The sequence below is a fragment of the Eptatretus burgeri genome, chromosome 1, assembly GCF_056783735.1.
Source record: "Eptatretus burgeri isolate ZD-2024b chromosome 1, Ebu_testis_v1, whole genome shotgun sequence".
NCBI classification, from domain to species: Eukaryota; Metazoa; Chordata; class Myxini; order Myxiniformes; family Myxinidae; genus Eptatretus; species Eptatretus burgeri.
This window is the reverse complement of record NC_140961.1, coordinates 20078866-20102385: the sequence shown is the minus strand read 5'-3', so window position 1 is coordinate 20102385 and position 23520 is coordinate 20078866. Positions and strand designations below refer to the sequence as shown.

General features: G+C 47.2%; 1 protein-coding gene across 15 annotated transcripts in view; it reads right to left on the bottom strand.

Moving 5' to 3' along the window:
• The window catches only part of LOC147033973 (SH3 and PX domain-containing protein 2A-like), a 225049-nt gene that overhangs the window by 133482 nt on the left and 68047 nt on the right, over window positions 1-23520 (bottom strand). For all 15 annotated transcript variants that reach the window (XM_085873975.1, XM_085873958.1, XM_085873967.1 and 12 more), the window contains one exon: window positions 977-1068. In XM_085873975.1, coding sequence (XP_085730101.1) covers window positions 977-1068 — 92 coding nt within the window. The remainder of the gene's footprint in view (window positions 1-976; window positions 1069-23520) is intronic.

The following is a 23520-nucleotide window of genomic DNA, read 5'->3' as shown; positions in this document are numbered from 1 at the left end:
AGACAGAGAGACAGAAAGAGACAGAGAGACAGAAAGAGACAGAGAGACAGAAAGAGACAGAGAGACAGAAAGAGACAGAGAGACAGAAAGAGACAGAGAGAGAGAAAGAGACAGAGAGAGAGAAAGAGACAGAGAGAGAGAAAGAGACAGAGACAGAGAGAGAGAAAGAGACAGAAAGAGACAGAGAAAGAGACAGAGACAGAGAGAGAGAAAGAGACAGAAAGAGACAGAGAAAGAGACAGAAAGAGACAGAGAGAGACTGAAAGAGACAGAGAGAGACTGAAAGAGACAGACAGAGAGAGACTGAAAGAGACAGACAGAGAGAGACTGAAAGAGACAGACAGAGAGAGACTGAAAGAGACAGACAGAGAGAGACTGAAAGAGACAGACAGAGAGAGACTGAAAGAGACAGACAGAGAGAGACTGAAAGAGACAGACAGAGAGAGACAGAGAGAGACTGAAAGAGACAGACAGAGAGAGACTGAAAGAGACAGACAGAGAGAGACTGAAAGAGACAGACAGAGAGAGACTGAAAGAGACAGACAGAGAGAGACTGAAAGAGACAGACAGAGAGAGACTGAAAGAGACAGACAGAGAGAGACTGAAAGAGACAGACAGAGAGAGACTGAAAGAGACAGACAGAGAGAGACTGAAAGAGACAGACAGAGAGAGACTGAAAGAGACAGACAGAAAGAGACAGACAGACAGACAGAAAGAGACAGACAGACAGACAGAAAGAGACAGCCAGAGAGACAGAGCGTTCAGTGCTGAGACCCACATGGTCCGGGTCCTAAAGACTGGGTTCATGCAACAAAATATTAGAGAACATATTTGGAATCTCGAGGGTAGAAAAGATGGGGATTTGGGGGGGGGGGAGGTTGTGGGGTGTCCATCTCAAACTCCAGTTTCTAAAGAAACCTTGTACTGCATACCTTCATCTCTGCTTAGTAAACGACTACCCACCATGATCACCTACCCTTTGTGGGCATCCAGGTCTTCCTGACGAGTCTCAAAGAAACGTAGGACATCTGGGCACTGAGAGATGTGTGCAGGGAGACGGACCAGTGCCTGGGACACAAGGATCAACATTGGGGGTCAGTAAAGGACAGAAAGAATCAATGATTTAGAAAATGGGAGTGAGGGTAATCGAAGGAAGAGGATGGAGGAGGAGATGCAAGGACAATAGGAGGAATCAGATGATATGAGGAAGGAGGTGAGGCTCACAGGGGGAAATCAGATAATAGGGGATGAAGTGAAGGGATGAGGGGAAAAGGATATAAATAAGAGGAATCAAATAAGGGGGAGAAAAAAAATCAGATGTTGGGTGGGGGGGGGGAGGGAAGGATAATAAAAACGAAGACAGGGTAAAAGAGAATGCTATAATATGCAAGAAAAACTACAGAACTCGAGTAAGAAAGTTCCACTCGTATTCAAAATGCGCAGCAGCCAGATCAACTGTTTTGTGCAATTGTTTCTCTACAAACAGGTCATCAAAGTGTTTGTATTTTTGAGCAGGAAGTCATGTGGAACTAAAGATTATATAATCATTGCGATTATAAAAGTAATATATTAAAGATAAATAAATAAATAAAAAAGATAGCAAATAGTCTCAACAATTGGATCTGTCAAAAGTAACTCACATGCATCCAGACTTCCAAGGGTGATGTGAGTGATGCGAGTGAGTGGAATAGTGTTGTGAGTGAGTGAGCGAATTAGTTGCTTCACTCAACGGTCACAGGAATAGTAAAAGAGGACAGACAACATCAAATCAAGAAAAGGCTGTGCGACATTAACTACACTTTGACCAAATCCATGCGCCACATGTCTATTTCAGTGGAGACCAGACTGGTGGAAATGGGTGTCGTTTTATACAATCAAGAAGTCTGATTGATCAAATGTGTAACCGAGACCACATCTGGAAGACATCAACGTTGCCTTCCTTGGTGTTGAGGCCTGTCACACCTTGGGACCATGAAAAAGCGAGGATACGACAAATTCGAAAAAAAATTATTATAAACACATCCAACACAATTATGAAATATCATTTTGTACGATCCAGGCAATATCAAGGCTGAGTGACCTTTAATCCAAATTGCCATTGGAGCCATTCAGAGATCCGGTGCCGTGTGTAAGAAGAGTTCTACATTCTATCCTCAACCATGAAAATCAGTTGTTGCTTTAGCAAGATTATACATTCGAAAGTTAATTGCTGTAATGAAAAAGACAGGGTTAAAAGAAACCCGAAAGGAGGAGGATAAGTAAACAATTGGAACAAGGATAAATAATTAAAGGCGCGTATGTACAGCACAGCACTTATACAATTCACTACTTATCTGACTGGCGCCACGAACACACATACGCACACACCCAAAGAATCGGACCAAATGGTCTTTATTGAGGCCTGTCTTGGACCTGTCCGCCTCGTACGGTCTTCAAGGACCAGGTCATCGGGGCAGGACTGGACCCCCAGCAAGATCCAGACGCCCTCATGGCCGGGCTCCGGGCGAACGAAGTCGGCAGGGCAAAAGCTGGCAGGAGAAGACCCTTTCTGGCACCGACCACTCTGTGAGCAGACGCTTCCAGAACTCAATCGCCCTGCGCACAGATGTTCACTTCTTGCCAGAACTCTCAGAAACTCGTGTGTGCACTTCTCGCCAGAACCAGAACAACCATGGACGCGCAGACTGCGCCTATAATTATACCCCCCTCTTCAGAGGGGGGGGGTGCCTCCTCGCGACCCTCCCTCTCTCACTGGCTGGTTTTGGCGTGCAAAATCGCTCTCATTGGCCAAAATGGGCGGCAAGCTCTTTGATTGGCCCGGGGGTGTGGTGACGTCACGTGGAGCCCTTTCCTCCTGTCGCGGGATCTGATTGGCTGGGCGACAGTCACCTCACTTGTTGCACGCTGATTGGTCGAGGGCCGCCGCGCGGCTCCTCCTTGAACTCCGCCCACCATGACGTCAGCCAGATCGAGGTGAAGGAAGTGAAGTGAAGGTCAGGGTGATGCGGTGTGGTCGGCGTTGATGTTGGTGGAAAAATAAACGAAAAACCCTAACTATCAAAATAACTCCACAGCGCAGGAACATTTATTTACCCATTAGACCAGGGACGGGACCCTAACTGGCAACACGTACTTACCGACATAACTGATTTATAGGACCTATATGTTGTGTGCTCATGGCTTCCAGATTCGCAACAATATATCCATATTGTCCACCCTTTGCGTTTTCCCTTACCCCTCATCGTTATCTGCAACCCTTGTTTGTCCGTCTCCTTTCTCCCTCTGCCTTGCTGTTGCCCCCCCCCCCCCACTTTCTCCTGCTGTTCCCTTTGTTATGTTGTGTCGTGATTTTTTTTCCCCCTGTGTCATTGTTCTTCCATGAGCATAGACCATGTTAAAAATAAACAAAAATTCCAATGCTCTGACATTCGTGGAATTTTTCAGGAACTTATCCCCCACGAATGTCAGGGTCTGACAGGATATGAGTATTCCTCTTTCTAACCACTTGCACCCTCATATGAATGCTGAGTACTTTCTAGGTGGGCTGGAAAGTTGAAATTCTGCATACTGATGTAACTCAATGTCACAATCGCAGAAAATACTAGAATGGCACTCGGTAGAGTATATCCCTTCGCCAGGGTGAACAGTTTACGTTTTGTATCCCACTGATGGGCTGTATGCTGCATCTGGACCTTAATCAAAATCTAATCGGCTTCTTCTCGTCACTTACCCAACTCATGCGCCAAGTTTTATCATAATCCATCCATAATATCTTCAAATATTGGGCTGTATATCATTTTTTGGCCCTCAATTGTGAAGAATCTCTTTTAAAATCCTCCCATCTGGGTCTTCACAAAAAATCGAATCGATTCATCCTTGGCAAATACCCAACCTGTCCACCAAGTTTCATCTGAATTGGTCAATAACTGTTTGAGATATCCTGCTATGTATCGTCTCCCCCCTGCCCCATCTCTCAATGTTGACGAATCACTTAAAAAAATTATTGTATCCAGATCCTGATCTTCACCAAAATCGAATGAGTTGGTCCTTATCACAACCCCACCCTATCCACAAAGTTCTGTCTCAATTCGTTCAACTTTTTGAGATATCCTGCTCCAAGAGGTGTGTGTGTGTGTGTGTGTGTGTGTGTGTGTGTGTGTGTGTGTGTGTGTGTGTGTGTGTGTGTGTGTGTGTGTGTGTGTGTGTCCGACTTTTTATTTCCATGTACACCTGTTTTGTAGGGGGTAGAGAGCGTTGGTGCACTTGTTTTTGGCTATGTTGAAATCTTACTTTTTATTACCTCTTCTACCGAAGGTGAAGGAGGTGATGTTTTCATGTTTGTCTGTCTGCCTGCCTGTATATAGGATATCTCAAAAAGTTGGGGACGGATCCGGATGAAAATTTGTGGACAGGTTGGGTGTGTGACACGGACGAACTGATTAGATTTTGGTGAAGATCTGGATCCAGATCCGACGATGAGAATTTTTAAAGTGATTATTCACCTTTGAGAGATAGGGCCAAAAACGATATAAACCACAATATCTCAAAAAGTTGTGGACAGATTCAGATGAAACTTGATGGACCAGGTGGGGTGTGTGACCACGACAAATTGGTTTGATTTTGGTGAAGATAAGATCCAAATCCAGAACTGGAAATGAGAATTGTTTAATTTTTAATTTGATTATTTATTCACCATTGAGAGAAAGGGCCAAAAATGATGTTTAGAATGATATTTCAAAAATGTAATGGGCTCGATATGTTCTCATGGATCAGGCATTACCTAGTGGACGTATGCACTCCACTGAGTGCCCTTGTAGTTTATTTCAGTGTTTCTATATATATATATATATATATATATATATATATATATATATATATATATATATATATATATATATATATATATATATATATATTTTGTATTTATCAGTTATTACCTTGGATACCTTTAGTTATTACCTCCGATAAGGTCAGGTTGGGTGTGTGACGAGGACAAATTTATGAGATTTTCGTGAAGATCTGGATCGAGATGCGAGAATTTTTTGTAAATATCTTTCTGTGATTCTTCACCATTGAGTGACGGGGCCAAAAAACGATATGTAGCATGATATTTCAAAACGTTGTGGATGGATTTTAATGAACCTTGGTGGACATATTGTTATGAATTTGGAAGCCTGACACACATATATACACACACACACACACACACACACACACACACACACACACACACACACACACACACACACACACACACACACACACACACACACACACACACCAATCCCCGAGTTTAGTTATGTCAATAAGTATGTGTTTATAGTTAGGGTCCCCTACCTGCATTTAACGGGAATTACATGTGCGCGCTGAGGAGTTTCTTTTACAACAAATCTCCTTCACTTCGCACACCGACGCCATTGCCCATTTTCATCGCCTCAGCTCCGACTCCACCCCTTGTCCAATCACGCACAGAGGGTGACTTTCCCACGACACCCCGGCCAATGAGGGTTGAGATGCCGCAGAGGGCGACTTTCCCACGACACCCCAGCCAATGAGGGTGGAGACCGCCTCAGATGGCGATTTTCTCACCCCGGACAAGAAAGATATAAAAGGAACGCCAGGCTGGGGAGATTGGTCGTCTTGGGGTCGCAGGTCTTGGTGCTGGCTGGTTCGTCTGGTCCTGAGTCATCGTCGTCTCTGATCTGCGCCTTGGTCTTGGTTGATTGGTGCGTGGCCGGTTGGAGAGCGCGGTACCTGGTGCTTGGAGCGGCATCATGTTGCGGGTTCGAGTCCCGCCAAGCCGGATCGTCAAAGGCTGCACGAGGCGGGAAGGTCCAAGCTAGCATCCTTACCTCCAGCTCACCTTCCCTCCGAGCTGGGGGTATCGATAAAGGCCGCAGCCATCATTTTTTTTTGGGGGGGGGTGTCTGTGTGTGGGCCCGTCTTCAAGTAGAGTTGTGTCAGTGCTTTCTTTTGCTCATTGTACATTGCCTGCCTTTTATTCAGTTAGCTCTGCCTTCTTGCACGTTCCCTTCCCCCCATTATAAATAAATCCCTTTTGTTAAATGTTCCAGCTCATTTCTGTGTTTCTTTCATTGGCTTGGCACGCTGTGTATTGAGAGATAGCGAGGGTAAATTGTTCATTTGGTCCGGTGCGGCTCTGGTAACTCCACTTGGTTACGCCGGATCAGAGTCGTTACCTGCGGCTCGGATCGGACAGAGTCGGCCAAGGGTGTGGCTCCCCGGTAGTTGGACCACGTTGGTATTTAGGTAAATTGAAAGTGGCAATCGACCCTACCCCACGTGGTCTGTCTATTGGCGAACTTCAGTCCAATAAGGGACCCGTACTTTTCCGGAGTTTTCCGAAAAGGTACGATCAAAATTCCGGGCAATCGGTCAAGCCGACTCTACTGCTCCATCTAGCGGTCGTGCTCGCGGCTGACATCCAGCCCCGCAACAATATAAGCAAAATTTGGTTTGACCAGTTTATGATTTTTATCAAGCTCTGAGGAAAGGGAAGAGTCTGCTGCCAATCTATCAGAAGGACGAGAGATGTCACAACAGAATGTGAAGTCATCAGCAAAGAGATAAAGAGGATTGCCCAGAGAGTCAGTGAGATCATTGATGAAGATTAGGAAAAATAGGACCACTGGACCTGCAGCTTATGTGGGCCCTGTCCTAATATTGTGATCCAAATTTGGTAAGATCTTGACTGGTGGGTCTGAAGAAGATTTTTGAAGGAGTGTCGGTTATTTTCACAAAAATTGATCAAGTTGGCAATTTTGACACACTTCTGGTCACGTGATCAGCATGGCCTCCGCAATTTAACATCAGGACCCTATCCAAATGTTGCAACCCAAATTTGGTATCATTCAAAACTGGTGGTTCTGGAGAATAAATTTTTTGAAGAAATTTACTAAGTTGGCCATTTTGACCTACTTGAAGTCATGAGATTGGAATGAGCTTTGCAATTCCTGTTACCAATCAGAAGTGGAATGTTGCTACAAATTTTCAGCCAGATCGGCCCAGCAGTTTGGCCGGCGAAGTCAAAAAAAGAGCCGGACGGACAAACGGACGGTGCACGATGACAATACCTTATCTGGAATGTACATTCCAGATAAGGTAATTATATGGAGCCGAGAACACTGCCTGGGGGCATTCCAGCCTTGACAGGGAGAGGAGAGGAAAGGATTCAGTTGAGAGCCACACATTGGCTACGAGAGTGCAGGAAGTCAGTAATCCGATAGTGAAGTTGGCCTTGGATTAATGAGCCAGACAGTTTGGAGAGCAAGATAGGATGCCAGACTGTATCAAAAGCTTGAGACATGTCAAGAGAGATGGCCCTGATCTCATGACTGAGAATGAGGGGGCTCCACCATTGTTGTGAGAGTGGAAGCAGCCTGTCAAAAGTGGAGGGACCAGATCTGAATCCGGATTGTGATGATCTGAGATGAGGTTGTTGGAGAAAAGGAATGATTTTGTCAACTGTGATGGTGGATTCCATGACCTTGCTGATTGCAAGTAAGCTAATTGGGTGGGACGTAGTTAAGGGGATCTGTTTTTGCACCTTTTTTATACAATGCTTCAGTGTTGGTTGATTTCCAAGCAGAGGGAAGATGACCTGTGGTTAATGACAGGGTGAAAAGGGCAGGAAGGAAGCACAAGTCAGGGGTCTGACAGCATCTAATATCACAAGTTTTCTCACCAATGACGGATATTAAAGATCAGAACCTTCCAGGTGACAGAAAGCTGAAATTGTGTGCCAATGGACATCAAAGCCAATACACCAGAAACCCCCCCTCCCCCCCCTCAAAAAAAAACAGAACCGTCAAAGCATCCATAAATGAAAGTATAAATAAATGAAAAAAAAATGAAAATTAAATAAAAAAATAAGCCAATGTCACCCGCAGGGTGACCGTATCTTGCCAAAAGGTGACCACGTGTGACTTTAAGGTCACACTGAGGTGAACAGAGCTGCTATCCACCAGGAGCGACTCCTTGAGGAATATCTGCCTACGAGAGATTCCGATGAGAATCGTTCTACAGAGTAACCATGAAAAATATGCTTTTGCCTCATAACGTCACCAAATGACGTCATAATGTCTCAAGCTTGAGATATCGAGAAAGCACTCATCGAGGTGTTCAATTTGAGGTACTACACAATATGGTTCCTAAAACTTGAAAATTTGACCTTGGGGTCAAATATGTTTGACCTTAGGCGCTAACCATGAAGGGTCAAGGCCAATCGCCAACAAAAATTAATCAGCTGAGCACCAGACCATGAACTATATTCCCATGAAGTTTGAAGACGATCCGATCAAAATTACTCAAAAAATAAGGGTTTCGTCGACTCCACTGATTTGCGACAAAGTGACCTTGCCCTTTGACCTTGACCTTCAAAATTTTATGCGCTGAAAGGGACCTCCATAGGCCTCTGATATGCGAAGTTACAAAAATTTCCAATGATAACTGTGCTCTGCAGAATTTTTTATACGTGATTACAGACAAACAAACAAACAAAAAAAACAAGATACAAGCTGACTTGCATATCTTGCAAAAAACTTCGTTTTGGAAGATAAAAATCAAATGTAGGTGAGCGACCTGAGACAATGGAGAAGCATGGGTCATATGTTTTCACAATGTGTAAGCATAACCTGAATATATATATATATATATACATACATATATATATATATATATATATATATATATATATATATATATATATATATATATATACATACATACATATATATATATATATATATATACATACATATATATATATATATATATATATATATATATATATATATATATATATATATATATATATATATATATATATATATATATATATATATATATATATATATACATACATATTTTCTTCTTCTTCTTCTTCTTCTTTCGGCTGCTAACGTTAGGGGTCGCCACAGTGGATCATCCGAATGATCCGCATAGTGATTTGGCACATGTTTTACGCCGGATGCCCTTCCTGACGCAACCCTGGTCGCCTCTTACGACACAGGGCTATGGTACACCTATTTTAATCGGGGCATACACCGGCCCAGTACACTGGTACTCATTTCGCCGACCTCGGAAGGATGACAGGCTGAGTCAACCCCCTGGTGTATTAATTCAGTAGCCTAACGGGGCTTGAACTCAGGACCTTTTGGATCCCATATATATATATATATATATATATATATATATATATATATATATATATATATATATATATATATATATATATATATATATATATATATATATATATATATATATATATATATATATATATAACCTGTAAGCATAACCTATATATCTATAAGCCTGGTGTTGGCGCAGTGGTTAGGGCAGCGGCTTGGGACCCAAAAGGTCCTGAGTTCAAGCCCCGTTGGGCAACTGAATATATATATATATATATATATATATATATATATATATATATATATATATATATATATATATATATATATATATATATATATATATATATATATATATATATATATACACATACACACATACACACTGCAGAAATGTATGTATATTTGTATATAAAAATATATATATATATATATATATATATATATATATATATATATACACACACACTGCAGAAATGTATGTATATTTGTATATATAAAAAAAAAAAAATTTTTTATATATATATATATTGTTGCGGTCTTCGCGCCCGCCGGCGTGCTGACGGCCACGTAACTCGAATCGCGGCACGTCGCCCACCGGACGGACAATCCAGTCGTGACCCTCTCGGACTAACGCCGGGAACCAGTCACGGGTGGACCTTTCGGTCTCACCGCGATCGAGCCAATCAGCCCCCGCGTGGGATAGGGTTGCTCGCCAAATTCGAACTACCTAAGTACCCACGCGGAGGGTAGACCGGGCGATCGCACCTCGCCGCAGGTCGACTTCGGACACGGGTCACTTAAGCGACCCGTTCCGTACTATCAGAATAACCGAGCGGTGTTATCGTCGACCTCGACGGTTCGATTAATTATCGGGCGTATTCAGCCCACTACCAACCCTTTACGTGAAGCAAGATGGGGACCCAATGGAGGAAAAGACGAAGCGAAGCGGGAGAACAGTTCAACAATAAAGCACATTTATTCGCGACGAACGGAAAGCACACAAATACAATTCCACCAAATGCACACAGAAAAAACACAATTCCATTTACACAAAAAGCAAATATAAAAGTGAAACACAATGCAGAGCTAATACCGACTACCGAGCACACGGCAACACTTATACAATTCTACTTCACAGACGGCGCCGACAACACATACCCAAAACCAAGGAAAGAATATCCCCAAGAATGAGGCGGGCCTGAGGCCGAGACCGGGTCGGGCCTACCCGTCTGGTGATGAGACGCGGAGCGGCGATGGCCCCGCAACCCGCGGGCCTCGTGGACGGTGTCTGGTAGGGGGTGGGAACGGGGCCCCCTTGGTCGCACTATCTCAGCGCGGGGGGAAACAAGAGGGGGTTGCTGATGCTCGGGTATAGAGGATCTTTATTATCCCTGGTGTGCGTCTCCACCTCGGCCAGGTCGCGCTGCCGGCCTCCCTCGGGCGTGCAGCTCCTGGCACCGACGCGAGCACCCCCTTGTCCGACTCTCTTCAGCTTCTCCAGCCACTGCAGGCTTCGGGCTCCAGACTTCCACACTCGTCCCCTCCGTTCCGACTCCTTCTCGTTCTCGTTCTCCTTCTTGTTCTCGTTCTCCTCTTTTCTGACTGACGAACACCGTCCTTTTATCCCCCCCGTAACTTCGCCTTTGACCCCCTCCCTTTGACCTTTCACCTCGCTCCCCATTGGCCCGAGAAAAAGTGGGCGTGAAGGCTTTTTGATCCACAAATTTGCATATATCGATCGCCCTGGGGGCGGGGCCAATTCGCCCCTCGCTCACCGATTGGACGGCAAAAAGTGGGCGTGTGTCGTTTTTGATCCGTTTTTGAAGCACAAAATCCGTGATTTTGTACACGCTGTTCGACGCGCGTTCTGCATGAGTCCAACACCGGTACCCACAGCGGGGCAAGAACGGTGGCGATGCTACGGTTGCGAGGTGTGACGGGAAGGTCGTGGCGGTTGTGGTGAAGCGGCGTTGTGGTTGGTGGTTGATGTTGTGGTTGTGGTGGTAATCATGGCGGTTGGTCCAAAATAAAGATAGTGAAAGAAAAACGGCTATCCTGAAGAGTCGCAGCACGTATAAATGACATGTATTCCCACGAGACAACGGGTTTGGGCCTAACTACACATGCACTTACCGAGATACCTCACCTAAGGGACCTGAATGGTGGTTTGCGAATCTGGTAACCACAACACTACCCCCTTCCCTTTTTACAGACTCGTCCCGAGTCGTCAAATTTTCGTGTGCAATCATGTGTAGTTTTCCCCTAGTACATTTTACCTACGGATCCCTGAGTGCGACATTCATGGTATTCGTGTCCCCAAAATAAATAACCTGAGGGCTGCGTAACTATCTAAACAAACTCACTCACACGGACGACTTAAATAAAATTGCCGGCGCTGGGACAGACATGCGGGGGCGCACTCATATGTACAGTACATCTTAACCTTAACTTACAAATTTTACACTAAACCATGGCCCAGGATCATTGAACTCTGCAAAAGAAAACAGCAGGAAGCCAGGCTGCCCACATGCAGTCTCTGGCTCAAACAATGCAGGTGACAGGGAACGTGGCTGGCTGCTCACACGCAGTCCAAGGCCTTCCCTTTTGAACTGAACTCAGTGAACCACAACGGTGCTTGGGCTGCACAAACGCAGTCTCCGTGCCAGCTCAAGTGGCACACGCAATGAGCACAACGAATGGATGGATGAACACAAACACGGTGCACGGGCCGCCACTGCAGGCCCGTGTTGTAGCTGCCAACAGGGCAGTTCTCGCAGCTTGCAAACTGTTGCCTTGATCCTGGCGCACATGGAAATGAACAGGGGGGGGGGCAAAGCAAAAATTTAACGGGGCTGGTGAACGTGGGCAGTGGGCATGGCATGGCAAAGGTGAGCAGGCAAACACAGCCCGCAGAAGAAGGCCGCTGCAGGCAAACACAGCCCGCAGATGAACTGGCCGGCACAGGCCTTGAAGTACCACAGCTGCAGATGATCCGGCCGGCACAGGCCTTGCAGCACACAGCCAGCAGATGAAGCTGGCCAGCTTTTGCTGTTCAGTGGAGGTTGGTGGAGGGAGTGCGGTGGTGCTGGCCACTTGGAAGGCGGGCTCGGACCTACCTACCTGTCTCCCTCCCACCTATCGCCTTTGCCTGTCACTGTACATACCCACTCCCTTAATTTGTCAAACCCCAATTTAGCCCCAACTTATTTTTTTGTTGTTTTTATTTTTACTCCCCCACTATAAATCGTCCCCTAACCCCCTTTATCGTCCTTGTTCGGCTAACCTATCCTGTCACCTAGCCTACTCCCAACCCCTACGTTCCCTTCCCGGAGGGGAATAAGGGAGAGCTAGCGTCCTGTGTCGAGGCCCAATTCAAGCCTCAGAATGGCCTCCCCAGAGTTCGGCGATCTATAACCAAAGTGGGTCCAGCGGCCCACAACGAGAGCGAGGGGATGGATGGTGCGGAGGGGTACACTTCCTAATCTACCCTAACCATTTAACTGTTAAACTACCCCGGGGCTTTCAACAAGCGCCTCTCGCTTAAACTATTGGTTCTAACAACCCAGATTCCCGTCGCCTGTGTTGGTGTCCTCACAATTTCGGGCCTCGCCCCCCAATTTTCTCTCCGTGCCCTCACACGGTCTCCTGGCTGGGACACGTGGCTCCCTTTGGCAGGCACGACCCTCTGCCGATTCTCCCGCTATGGCACCCCCGGGCACTACACTGCCTCCGAGCCTACCAGCTCCCTAACACCGGGGAGTGCCCCCCATGGCACCTCCCCTGAAACGCACACGTGACAGGCCGGCCTCCCGGGCCCCTTTCCAAGGGTCACCCGTGCCCACAACACTGCCCACGCGGCTAATGGCGCCCCGGGCCCCTGCACCAAGCAGGCGCACCCGTGCCCACTACTCTATCCCGGCCCCCCATGGGCCCATGGCCTACCGCGGCCGACTAGCCTGGTGCCCGGGGTACCCACTCAGCGATACTCACCTTTCGCAGCCACGCTCCCAAGCCCGTCAACAGGGCTCCTGCACCCCTCCAAATGGGTCTTGAGCCTACTTTCCCACCAACAACAAAACGACCTCCATTTTTCAATTTGACTAACCCAGCTAACTCACTTTACTCTGACCCCGGGGTCCCTTGGGCGGGAGTCACTCCTCCCCCCAATCACTCATCGCACCATGCATTCCCCATTCACTCCACACACACAGACCCGCTGGCCTCACTCACTCACCAAGCACATGCTTCCACCTCACTCAACATGTACGCGCTTCCAATTCACTCACCAACAACTCTTCAACACACACACCACTGAACTCTGCCATCCTTCTAACTACATCCCCTAACTAACTCGTGCTCCCACGTCGTCCCTTAAACTACAGCACGTTCCTTTTAACACTACGTAGCTAAACTACGTCCCCTCTACACATCCACAAGTCTGTCACGGTCTCCAAATAAATCATTTTATTTCCCAACCTAAAGCTCACTAAATCCCTCTAACTAATCCATTCCACGGACTCCATGAGGACTTACCCCTGCCCCATGAAGTCGGTCTAACTAAGCTAACCCTTCCCCCTAACTAGTTTCCATCCTGTGCCCAGGGAAGGGGGTCTTTCACCCCTTGCCCAGGAATCCTGTGCACCCGAAAGTGAGGCTTGTTTTTTTTTTTTTGTTTTTTTTTCATGCGCAGCACCTGCGCGGCAACTCAGAGCTCGCGCACTTTACACCTGCCCGTGACGTCATGCAGCTGCACGTGTTCCTCGTCCCTCCTTTGACGCTACCATCCGGCAGAGATACCCCTCCTGCCGGATTCCAACCCCACGTGCAGCCATGACGTCACCGTGCGCAAAAAAAAGAAACACAAGCCCCACGTCTCGAGGGGTTCCCCACGCGAACACATGTGCTTTGCCCGTTGGAGCTTAACACACACGATCGCGTGGAGAACCCGTCCGGTCCAAATCCATTTACCTGCCTAAACTTTGTCCGTCCGCGGGATCGGCAAATCCACCGCGTGCGTTTCCGGACCGGGACTTCACTCTCGCAAGCGAGCACGTGGCGGTCTCGTGCGTTGCACAGCACGAACCGCGTGCTCACTGCTGGGTGAACCCGGCACGGTCCGCGAAACAACTACAGCCGCTACCCGGCTTTCTTTCATCACACGTCGCCTTCGTCGTCGCCATTCAACCCACGCACACCTGCGTGTTACGACGCTCACAGTCCACTCCATCAAACTCACACCGGGAGACGCGGCTGCGTGCTCCCGCATGCCAACCGACATCTCCCTCACATACCGCTCTCTCACACACACGGTCTCCCTTGCATACGGCCGTTCACTCACGCGTGCCTCATTCGCACACGTGGCTCCAAGCACTCGCGGCCTTCCACTCACTCGTGCCTCACTCATACACCGTGCCTCACTCACACACGCGAGGGCACTCACCCGCGGTGCCTCATTCACACACACGGCGACACTCACACACGCGGTCTCTTCCACACACGGTGCCTCACCCACACACGCGGGGGCACTAACCCGCGGTGCCTCACTCACACTCCGTGCCTCACTCACACACGCGGGGGCACTCACCCGCGGTGCCTCACTCATACAGGCCGTTTCACTCACACACACGGCCTCTTCCACACACGGTGCCTCATCCACACACGGCGTGCTGGGAAGCACGTACTCCGGCACCATCGCCACCACACCACTCACACACGGGGTCGCACTCACACCTTGCACCACACACACAGGGACAACCACACTGGGGATTCGTGTCCCCACAAGGGTCTCCGGGGCCTCTATACCCCCCAAGCTTTCCGTGAACCCGTCCACAGCACTCGTCCCCTCAACCTCGCAAAGCACGACCGAACTCACCTGGTCGTGACTCACCTCAAGGGGGCATACTCCCTCCCCTCGTTCCTGGAGGAGGCCATCCAGGTGCTCGCACCGGGTCCCTGCACGCTCCGCGAGGTCACCCCCATTATCCTCCACTACCTCCGTGTGTGTGTGCGTCACTTACCCCGTCTTCCTCGTGTAGTCTTTCCTCTATTTTTTCTATCTCCCGTGTCTCTGCCAACTCTTCCCCCTTTACCTCCCGTGTCTCAACTATTATTTCCTTTGTCACGGCCTTCATGCCCGCCTGCAGGCATCGGCCCATGTTCTGCGTCTCACCCCGTAGCTCTTTCATTTCTTCCTTCATGTTTGCTTCCATTCCGTTTATTTGCTGTGTATTCGCATCCATCGTCGTTTTCACTTCATTCATTTGCTTGTTCATTTCATTTGTATTTGTATCCATCTTTTGTGTATTCGCATCCATCGTCGTTTTCACTTCATTCATTTGTTTGTTCATTGCCGCCAGCATGGCGCATAGCTGGGCCATGTTGGATGCACTCAGCTGAGCCGTTTCGGCAAGGGTTGGGGAAGGGTCTTGGTGGAGAGGGGGGGGGAGGTGTCATACACCGCGGCCGCTGCCGCACCCACCTCGGGCCCTGGGTTCAGTTGGGCGAGTCCGTGTTCCTGCACAATCAACATTTCCTGCACGGGGATTCCATCCTGGACCATGGACTCTACATTACTATTACACATACCTAATCCACCCGGCACCCGCTCGCCTTGAGACGCCATCTTGCTTCTCGTGAAGGGTTAATTTGAATCACTCGTAATTTGGAGGGAATCGGGGGTCGCTTCTCTCACCCCTGGACCGATTCCCGTGAATTTAGCCGGAGACAGGAGAGCCTGTTGTCCCGTTCTCCAATACCAGTGCCGCGAGGAGGGCGATGAATTTGTATCCCACTCCTGACACCAGTGTTGCGGTCTTCGCGCCCGCCGGCGTGCTGACGGCCACGTAACTCGAATCGCGGCACGTCGCCCACCGGACGGACAATCCAGTCGTGACCCTCTCGGACTAACGCCGGGAACCAGTCACGGGTGGACCTTTCGGTCTCACCGCGATCGAGCCAATCAGCCCCCGCGTGGGATAGGGTTGCTCGCCAAATTCGAACTACCTAAGTACCCACGCGGAGGGTAGACCGGGCGATCGCACCTCGCCGCAGGTCGACTTCGGACACGGGTCACTTAAGCGACCCGTTCCGTACTATCAGAATAACCGAGCGGTGTTATCGTCGACCTCGACGGTTCGATTAATTATCGGGCGTATTCAGCCCACTACCAACCCTTTACGTGAAGCAAGATGGGGACCCAATGGAGGAAAAGATGAAGCGAAGCGGGAGAACAGTTCAACAATAAAGCACATTTATTCGCGACGAACGGAAAGCACACAAATACAATTCCACCAAATGCACACAGAAAAAACACAATTCCATTTACACAAAAAGCAAATATAAAAGTGAAACACAATGCAGAGCTAATACCGACTACCGAGCACACGGCAACACTTATACAATTCTACTTCACAGACGGCGCCGACAACACATACCCAAAACCAAGGAAAGAATATCCCCAAGAATGAGGCGGGCCTGAGGCCGAGACCGGGTCGGGCCTACCCGTCTGGTGATGAGACGCGGAGCGGCGATGGCCCCGCAACCCGCGGGCCTCGTGGACGGTGTCTGGTAGGGGGTGGGAACGGGGCCCCCTTGGTCGCACTATCTCAGCGCGGGGGGAAACAGGAGGGGGTTGCTGATGCTCGGGGTATAGAGGATCTTTATTATCCCTGGTGTGCGTCTCCACCTCGGCCAGGTCGCGCTGCCGGCCTCCCTCGGGCGTGCAGCTCCTGGCACCGACGCGAGCACCCCCTTGTCCGACTCTCTTCAGCTTCTCCAGCCACTGCAGGCTTCGGGCTCCAGACTTCCACACTCGTCCCCTCCGTTCCGACTCCTTCTCGTTCTCGTTCTCCTTCTTGTTCTCGTTCTCGTTCTCCTCTTTTCTGACTGACGAACACCGTCCTTTTATCCCCCCCGTAACTTCGCCTTTGACCCCCTCCCTTTGACCTTTCACCTCGCTCCCCATTGGCCCGAGAAAAAGTGGGCGTGAAGGCTTTTTGATCCACAAATTTGCATATATCGATCGCCCTGGGGGCGGGGCCAATTCGCCCCTCGCTCACCGATTGGACGGCAAAAAGTGGGCGTGTGTCGTTTTTGATCCGTTTTTGAAGCACAAAATCCGTGATTTTGTACACGCTGTTCGACGCGCGTTCTGCATGAGTCCAACACCGGTACCCACAGCGGGGCAAGAACGGTGGCGATGCTACGGTTGCGAGGTGTGACGGGAAGGTCGTGGCGGTTGTGGTGAAGCGGCGTTGTGGTTGGTGGTTGATGTTGTGGTTGTGGTGGTAATCATGGCGGTTGGTCCAAAATAAAGATAGTGAAAGAAAAACGGCTATCCTGAAGAGTCGCAGCACGTATAAATGACATGTATTCCCACTAGACAACGGGTTTGGGCCTAACTACACATGCACTTACCGAGATACCTCACCTAAGGGACCTGAATGGTGGTTTGCGAATCTGGTAACCACAACAATATATATATATATATATATATATATATATATATATATATATATATATATATATATATATATATATATATATATATATATATATATACACATACTGCAGAAATGTATGTATATGTGTATATATATTAAAAAAAAAAAAAAAAAAAAAAAAAAAAAAAATATATATATATATATATATATATATATATATATATATATATATATATATATATATATATATATATATATATATATATATATATATGTATGTATATACCAAGTCGTATAACACCAGGGGGTTGACTCAGCCTGTCATCCTTCCGAGGTCAGCGAAATGAGTACCAGTGTACTGGGCCCGGTGTATGCCCCGGTTAGAATAGGTGTACCATATCCCTGTGTGTCGTAAGAGGTGACCAGGGTTGCATCAGGAAGGGCATCCGGCGTAAAAACCTATGCCAAATCATTATGCGGACAACAAAACGAATTCCCAAACCGGATCGGTCGAGGCCCGGGTTACCAACGACCGCCACCGGTACCGGTGGTCAGCAGGGTACCAGTGGAAATTGTGCGACTGCTGGGCGAAGGAGGAGAAGGAGACGGGGAAGGCAAGTCTGGAGGCAGTGGGAGAGGGGGGAAGGGTAGAAGTGTGGAGGTGAGAGTTGGAACTCTGAATGTTGGGATGATGACTGGCAAAGGGCGAGAGTTGGTTGATATTATAGAGAGAAGAAAGGTGGACATACTGTGTGTACAAGAGACCAAGTCGATGGGGAGCAAGGCTAGGAGCATTGGAGGTGGTTTCAAACTGTTCTACCATGGTGTGGATGGGAGGAGAAATGGTGTCGGGGTAATCCTGAAGGAAGATTATGTCAAGAGGGTATTGGAGGTGAGGAGAGTGTCTGACCGAGTGATGAGTGTGAAGTTGGAATTTGAAGGGGTGATGATGAATGTCATCAGTGCATATGCCCCACATATGGGGTGTGAGATGGAATATAAAGATTTCTGGAGTGAGTTAGATGAAGTGATTGAGAGTGTATCCAAGGATGACAGAGTGGTAATTGGAGCAGATTTCAATGGGCATGTTGGGGAAGGGAATAAAGAGGATGAGGAGGTGATGGGTAGGTACGGTCTCAACAAGAGAAATGTGGAAGGGCAAATGGTGGTAGAATTTGCAAAAATAATGGAAATGGCAGTGGTAAATACGTATTTCAAGGAGGAACACAGGGTGACGTACAAGAGTGGAGGAAAGTGCACACAGGTGGATTACATCTTAAGCAGGAGATGCAACCTGAAAGAGATTAGAGAATGTAAGGTGGTGGCAGGGGAGAGTGTAGCTCGACAGCATCGATTGGTGGTCTGTAAGATGATTTTGGAGGTGAGGTTGAGGAAGAGAGTGAGGGCTGAACCAATGACCAGATGGTGGAAGCTGAATGAGGAAGACTGTTGCGTGGAATTTAGGGAGGAGGCAAGACAGGTGTTGGATGGTGGTAAAGATGGGTGGGATGATTGGGCAACTACAGCAGAAGTGGTGAGGGAGATAGCAAGGAAGGTACTTGGTGTGACATCTGAACAGAGGAATGAAGATAAACAGACTTGGTGGTGGAACGAGGAAGTACAGGAAAAGTGCAAGGAAGAAGGGGTTGGCGAATAAGAAGTGGGATAGTCAGAGCGATGAAGAAAGTAGGCAGGAGTACAAGCAGTGGTGGCGAAAGGCAAAGAGGGAGGTGGCAAAGGCTAAGAAAAAGGCATATGACGAGCTGTATGAGAAGTTGGATACAAAAGAAGGGGAAAAGGATTTATACCGATTGGCAAGACAGAGGGACCGAGCTGGGAAGGATGTGCTGCAGGTTAGGGTGATGTTCTGATGAGCGAGGAGAGTGTGTTGAGAAGGTGGATGGAGTACTTTGAGGAGCTGATGAATGAAGAAAATGAGAGAGAGAAGGTTGGAAGAGGTGGAGATAGTGAATCAGGAAGTGGGGTGGATCAGTAAGGATGAAGTGAGGACTGCTATGAAGAGGATGAAAAGTGGAAAGGAAGTTGGCCCAGATGACATACCAGTGGAGGCATGGAAGGACTTAGGAGAGATGGCAGTAGGGTTGTTAACCAGAATGTTTAATAAAATCTTGCAAAGTGAGAGGATGCCGGAGGAGTGGAGATTAAGTGTACTGGTTCCGATTTTCAAGAACAAGGGTAATGTGCAAAGCTGTGGAAATTACAGAGGGATAAAGTTGTTAAGCCACACCATGAAGTTGTGGGAAAGAGTAGTGGAAGCTCGGTTGAGAAGAGAGGTGACGATTTGTGAGCAGCAATATGGGTTTATGCCAGGAAAGAGCACCACAGATGCGATGTTTGTTTTGAGAATGTTGATGGAGAAGTATAGGGAAGGCCAGAAGGAGTTACATTGTGTGTTTGTGGATTTAGAGAAAGCTTATGACAGGGTGCCAAGAGAGGAGTTGTGGTATTCTATGAGGAAGTTGGGAGTGGTGGAGAAGTATGTGAGGATTGTGCAGGATATGTATGAGGACAGTGTGACAGCGGTGAGGTGTGCAGTAGGAATGACAGACCGGTTTAAGGTAAAAGTGGGATTGCATGACGGATCGACTAAGCCCTTTCCTGTTTGCAAAGGTGATGGACAGGTTGACGGACGAGATCAGACTGGAGTCTCCATGGACTATGATGTTCGCGGATGACATCATGATCTGTAGGGAGAGTAGGGAGCAGGCTGAGACGAGCCTTGAGAGGTGGAGGTACGCAATGGAGAGAAGGGGAATGATAGTCAGTTGGAGTAAGACGAAGTACATGTGCGTAAATGAGAGGGAGGGTGGTGGTATGGTGTGGTTGCAAGGAGTGGAGGTCAGGAAGGTGGATGGGTTTAAATACTTGGGATCAACTGTCCAAAGTAATGGAGAGTGTGGGAGAGAAGTGAAAAAGAGAGTGCAGGCAGGATGGAGTGGGTGGAGAAGAGTTGCAGGAGTGATTTGTGACAGAAGGGTAGCTGCAAGAGTTAAGGGGAAAGTATATAAGACGGTAGTGAGACCAGCTATGTTGTATGGTTTGGAGGCGGTGGCGCTAACAAAAAGACAGGAAGCGGAGCTGGAGGTGGTGGAGTTAAAGATGCTGCGATTCTCGTTGGGAGTGACGAGGATGGACAGGATAAGGAATGAGTATATTAGAGGGACTGCACAGGTAGGATGGTTTGGAGACAAAGTGAGAGAGGCGAGATTGAGATGGTTTGGACATGTGCACAGGAGGGAAGCGGAGTATATCGGGAGAAGGACGCTGAAGATGGAGCCGCCAGGTCGGAGGAGAAGAGGAAGGCCAAAGAAGAGGTTCATGGATGCGGTGAGGGCGGACATGCGGATGGTTGGAGTGTCAATGGAAGATGTGGCGGATAGAGCGAAATGGAGACGGTTGATCCGCTGTGGCGACCCCTAATGGGAGCAGCTGAAAGAAGAAGATATATATATATATATATATATATATATATATATATATATATATATATATATATATATATATATATATATATATATACATACAGTGGGGAGAACAAGTATTTGATACACTGCCGATTTTGCAGGTTTTCCCACTTACAAAGCACGTATAGGTCTGTAATTTTTATCATAGGTACAATTCAACTGTGAAAGACAGGATCTAAAAGAAAAATCCTGAAAATCACATTGTATGATTTTTAAATAATTAATTTGTATTTTATTGCATGAAATAAGTATTTGATCACCTACCAACCAGGAAGAATTCCGGCTCTCACAGATTTGTTAGTTTTGTCTTTAAGAATCCCTCCCATTCTCCACTCATTACCTGTATTAACTGCACCTGTTTGAACTCTTATCTACATAAAAGACAGCTGTCCACACTCAATCAATCAGACTCCAACCTCTCCACAATGGGCAAGACCAGAGAGTTGTCTAAGGACATCAGGGACAAAAATGTAGACTTGCACAAGGCTGGGATGGGCGACAGGACAATAGGCAAGCAGCTTGGTGAGAATGCAACAACTGTTGGCGCAATTATTAGAAAATGGAAGAAGTTCAAGATAACAGTCAATCTCCCTCGGTCTGGGGCTCCATGCAAGATTTCACCTCGTGGAGCCTCAATGATCACGAGAAAGGTGAGGGATCAGCCCAGAACTACATAGCAGGACCTGGTCAATGACCTGAAGAGAGCTGGGACCACAGTATCAAAGAAAACCATAAGTAACACACTACGCCGTCATGGATTAAAATCCTGCAGCGCACGCAAGGTCCCTCTGCTCAAGCCAGTGCATGTCCAGGCCCGTCTGAAATTTGCCAATGACCATCTGGATGATCCAGAGGAGGAATGGGAGAAGGTCATGTGGTCTGATGAGACCAAAATAGAGCTTTTTGGTTCAAACTCCACTCGCCGTGTTTGGAGGAAGAAGAAGGATGAGTACAACCCCAAGAACACCATCCCAACCGTGAAGCATGGAGGTGGAAACATCATTCTTTGGGGATGCTTTTCTGCAAAGGGGACAGGACAACTGCACCGTATTGAGGGGAGGATGGTTGGGGCCATGTATCGCGAGATCTTTTCCAACAACCTCCTTCCCTCAACAAGGGCATTGAAGATGGGGCGTGGCTGGGTCTTCCAGCATGACAACGACCCGAAACACACAGCCAGGGCAACTAAGGAGTGGCTCTGCAAGAAGCATCTCAAGGTCCTGGAGTGACCTATCTGGTCTCCAGACCTGAACCCAATAGAAAATCTTTGGAGGGAGCTGAAAGTCTGTGTTGCCCAGCGACAGCCCTGAAACCTGAAGGATCTGGAGAAGATCTGTATGGAGGAGTGGGCCAAAATCGCTGCTGCAGTCTGTGCAAACCTGGTTAAGAACTACAGGAAACGTCTGATCTCTGTAATTGCAAACAAAGGTTTCTGTACCAAATATTAAGTTCTGTTTTTCTGATGTATCAAATACTTATTTCATGCAATAAAATGCAAATTAAATATTTTAAAATCATACAATGTGATTTTCAGGATTTTTGTTTGAGATTCCATCTTTCACAGTTGAAGTGTACCTATGATAAAAATTACAGACCTATACGTGCTTTGTAAGTGGGAAAACCTGCAAAATCAACAGTGTATCAAATACTTGTTCTCCCCACTGTATATACATATATATCTATATATATATATATATATATATATATATATATATATATATATATATATATATATATATATATATATATATATATACATATATATATATATATATACATATATGTATTGTGACGGTTGCGGGGAAGAAAGAGGATGTCGTGTAACTCTCGGGGAGGTAAAAGCACACACAAAACGTTAGTCAGTTATGTCTTCGTATTCTGTTTCACAATCAAGTTGGATTATATACATTGGATAAACACGTGCTGCATGTGCGAGTTCGTCTAAGGTTCTGTTCCTTTCCACCATCTACATTTCACATCAATTAAAACACTCTCAAACCCTTTCACATCAATTCCAACACACATACGCTCAAGCCCTTTCACCTCCATGACATGCCCCCTATCTATGGACATGACCAGCAAGAGAAAATGGAAATTTCCAAAGCTTCTCAAAATCCCTTAAAGACTCCCTCCATTTGTTCCTCCCAGGTGTGACGCCAATGCAGTGTGACTACACCAATCAGGTGAGACCAACAATCGGGAAGGGACTCTGGGACTGCCAGAACAAGGGGAGAGGAAAACGTAATATTGTTGCGGATTTGGAAACCTTGTGCACACAGACAGACAGCAGTCCCTAAGCTTAGTTATTTCCATAAGTGTGTTTCTAGTTCGGTCCCCCTACCTGTGTCTAATGGGAATTATATACATGCGCTGCAAAGTAATTTTGATAGTTAGGATTTTTTTACTACAATAACAATGCCAAGAACAACGCCTGCTGGA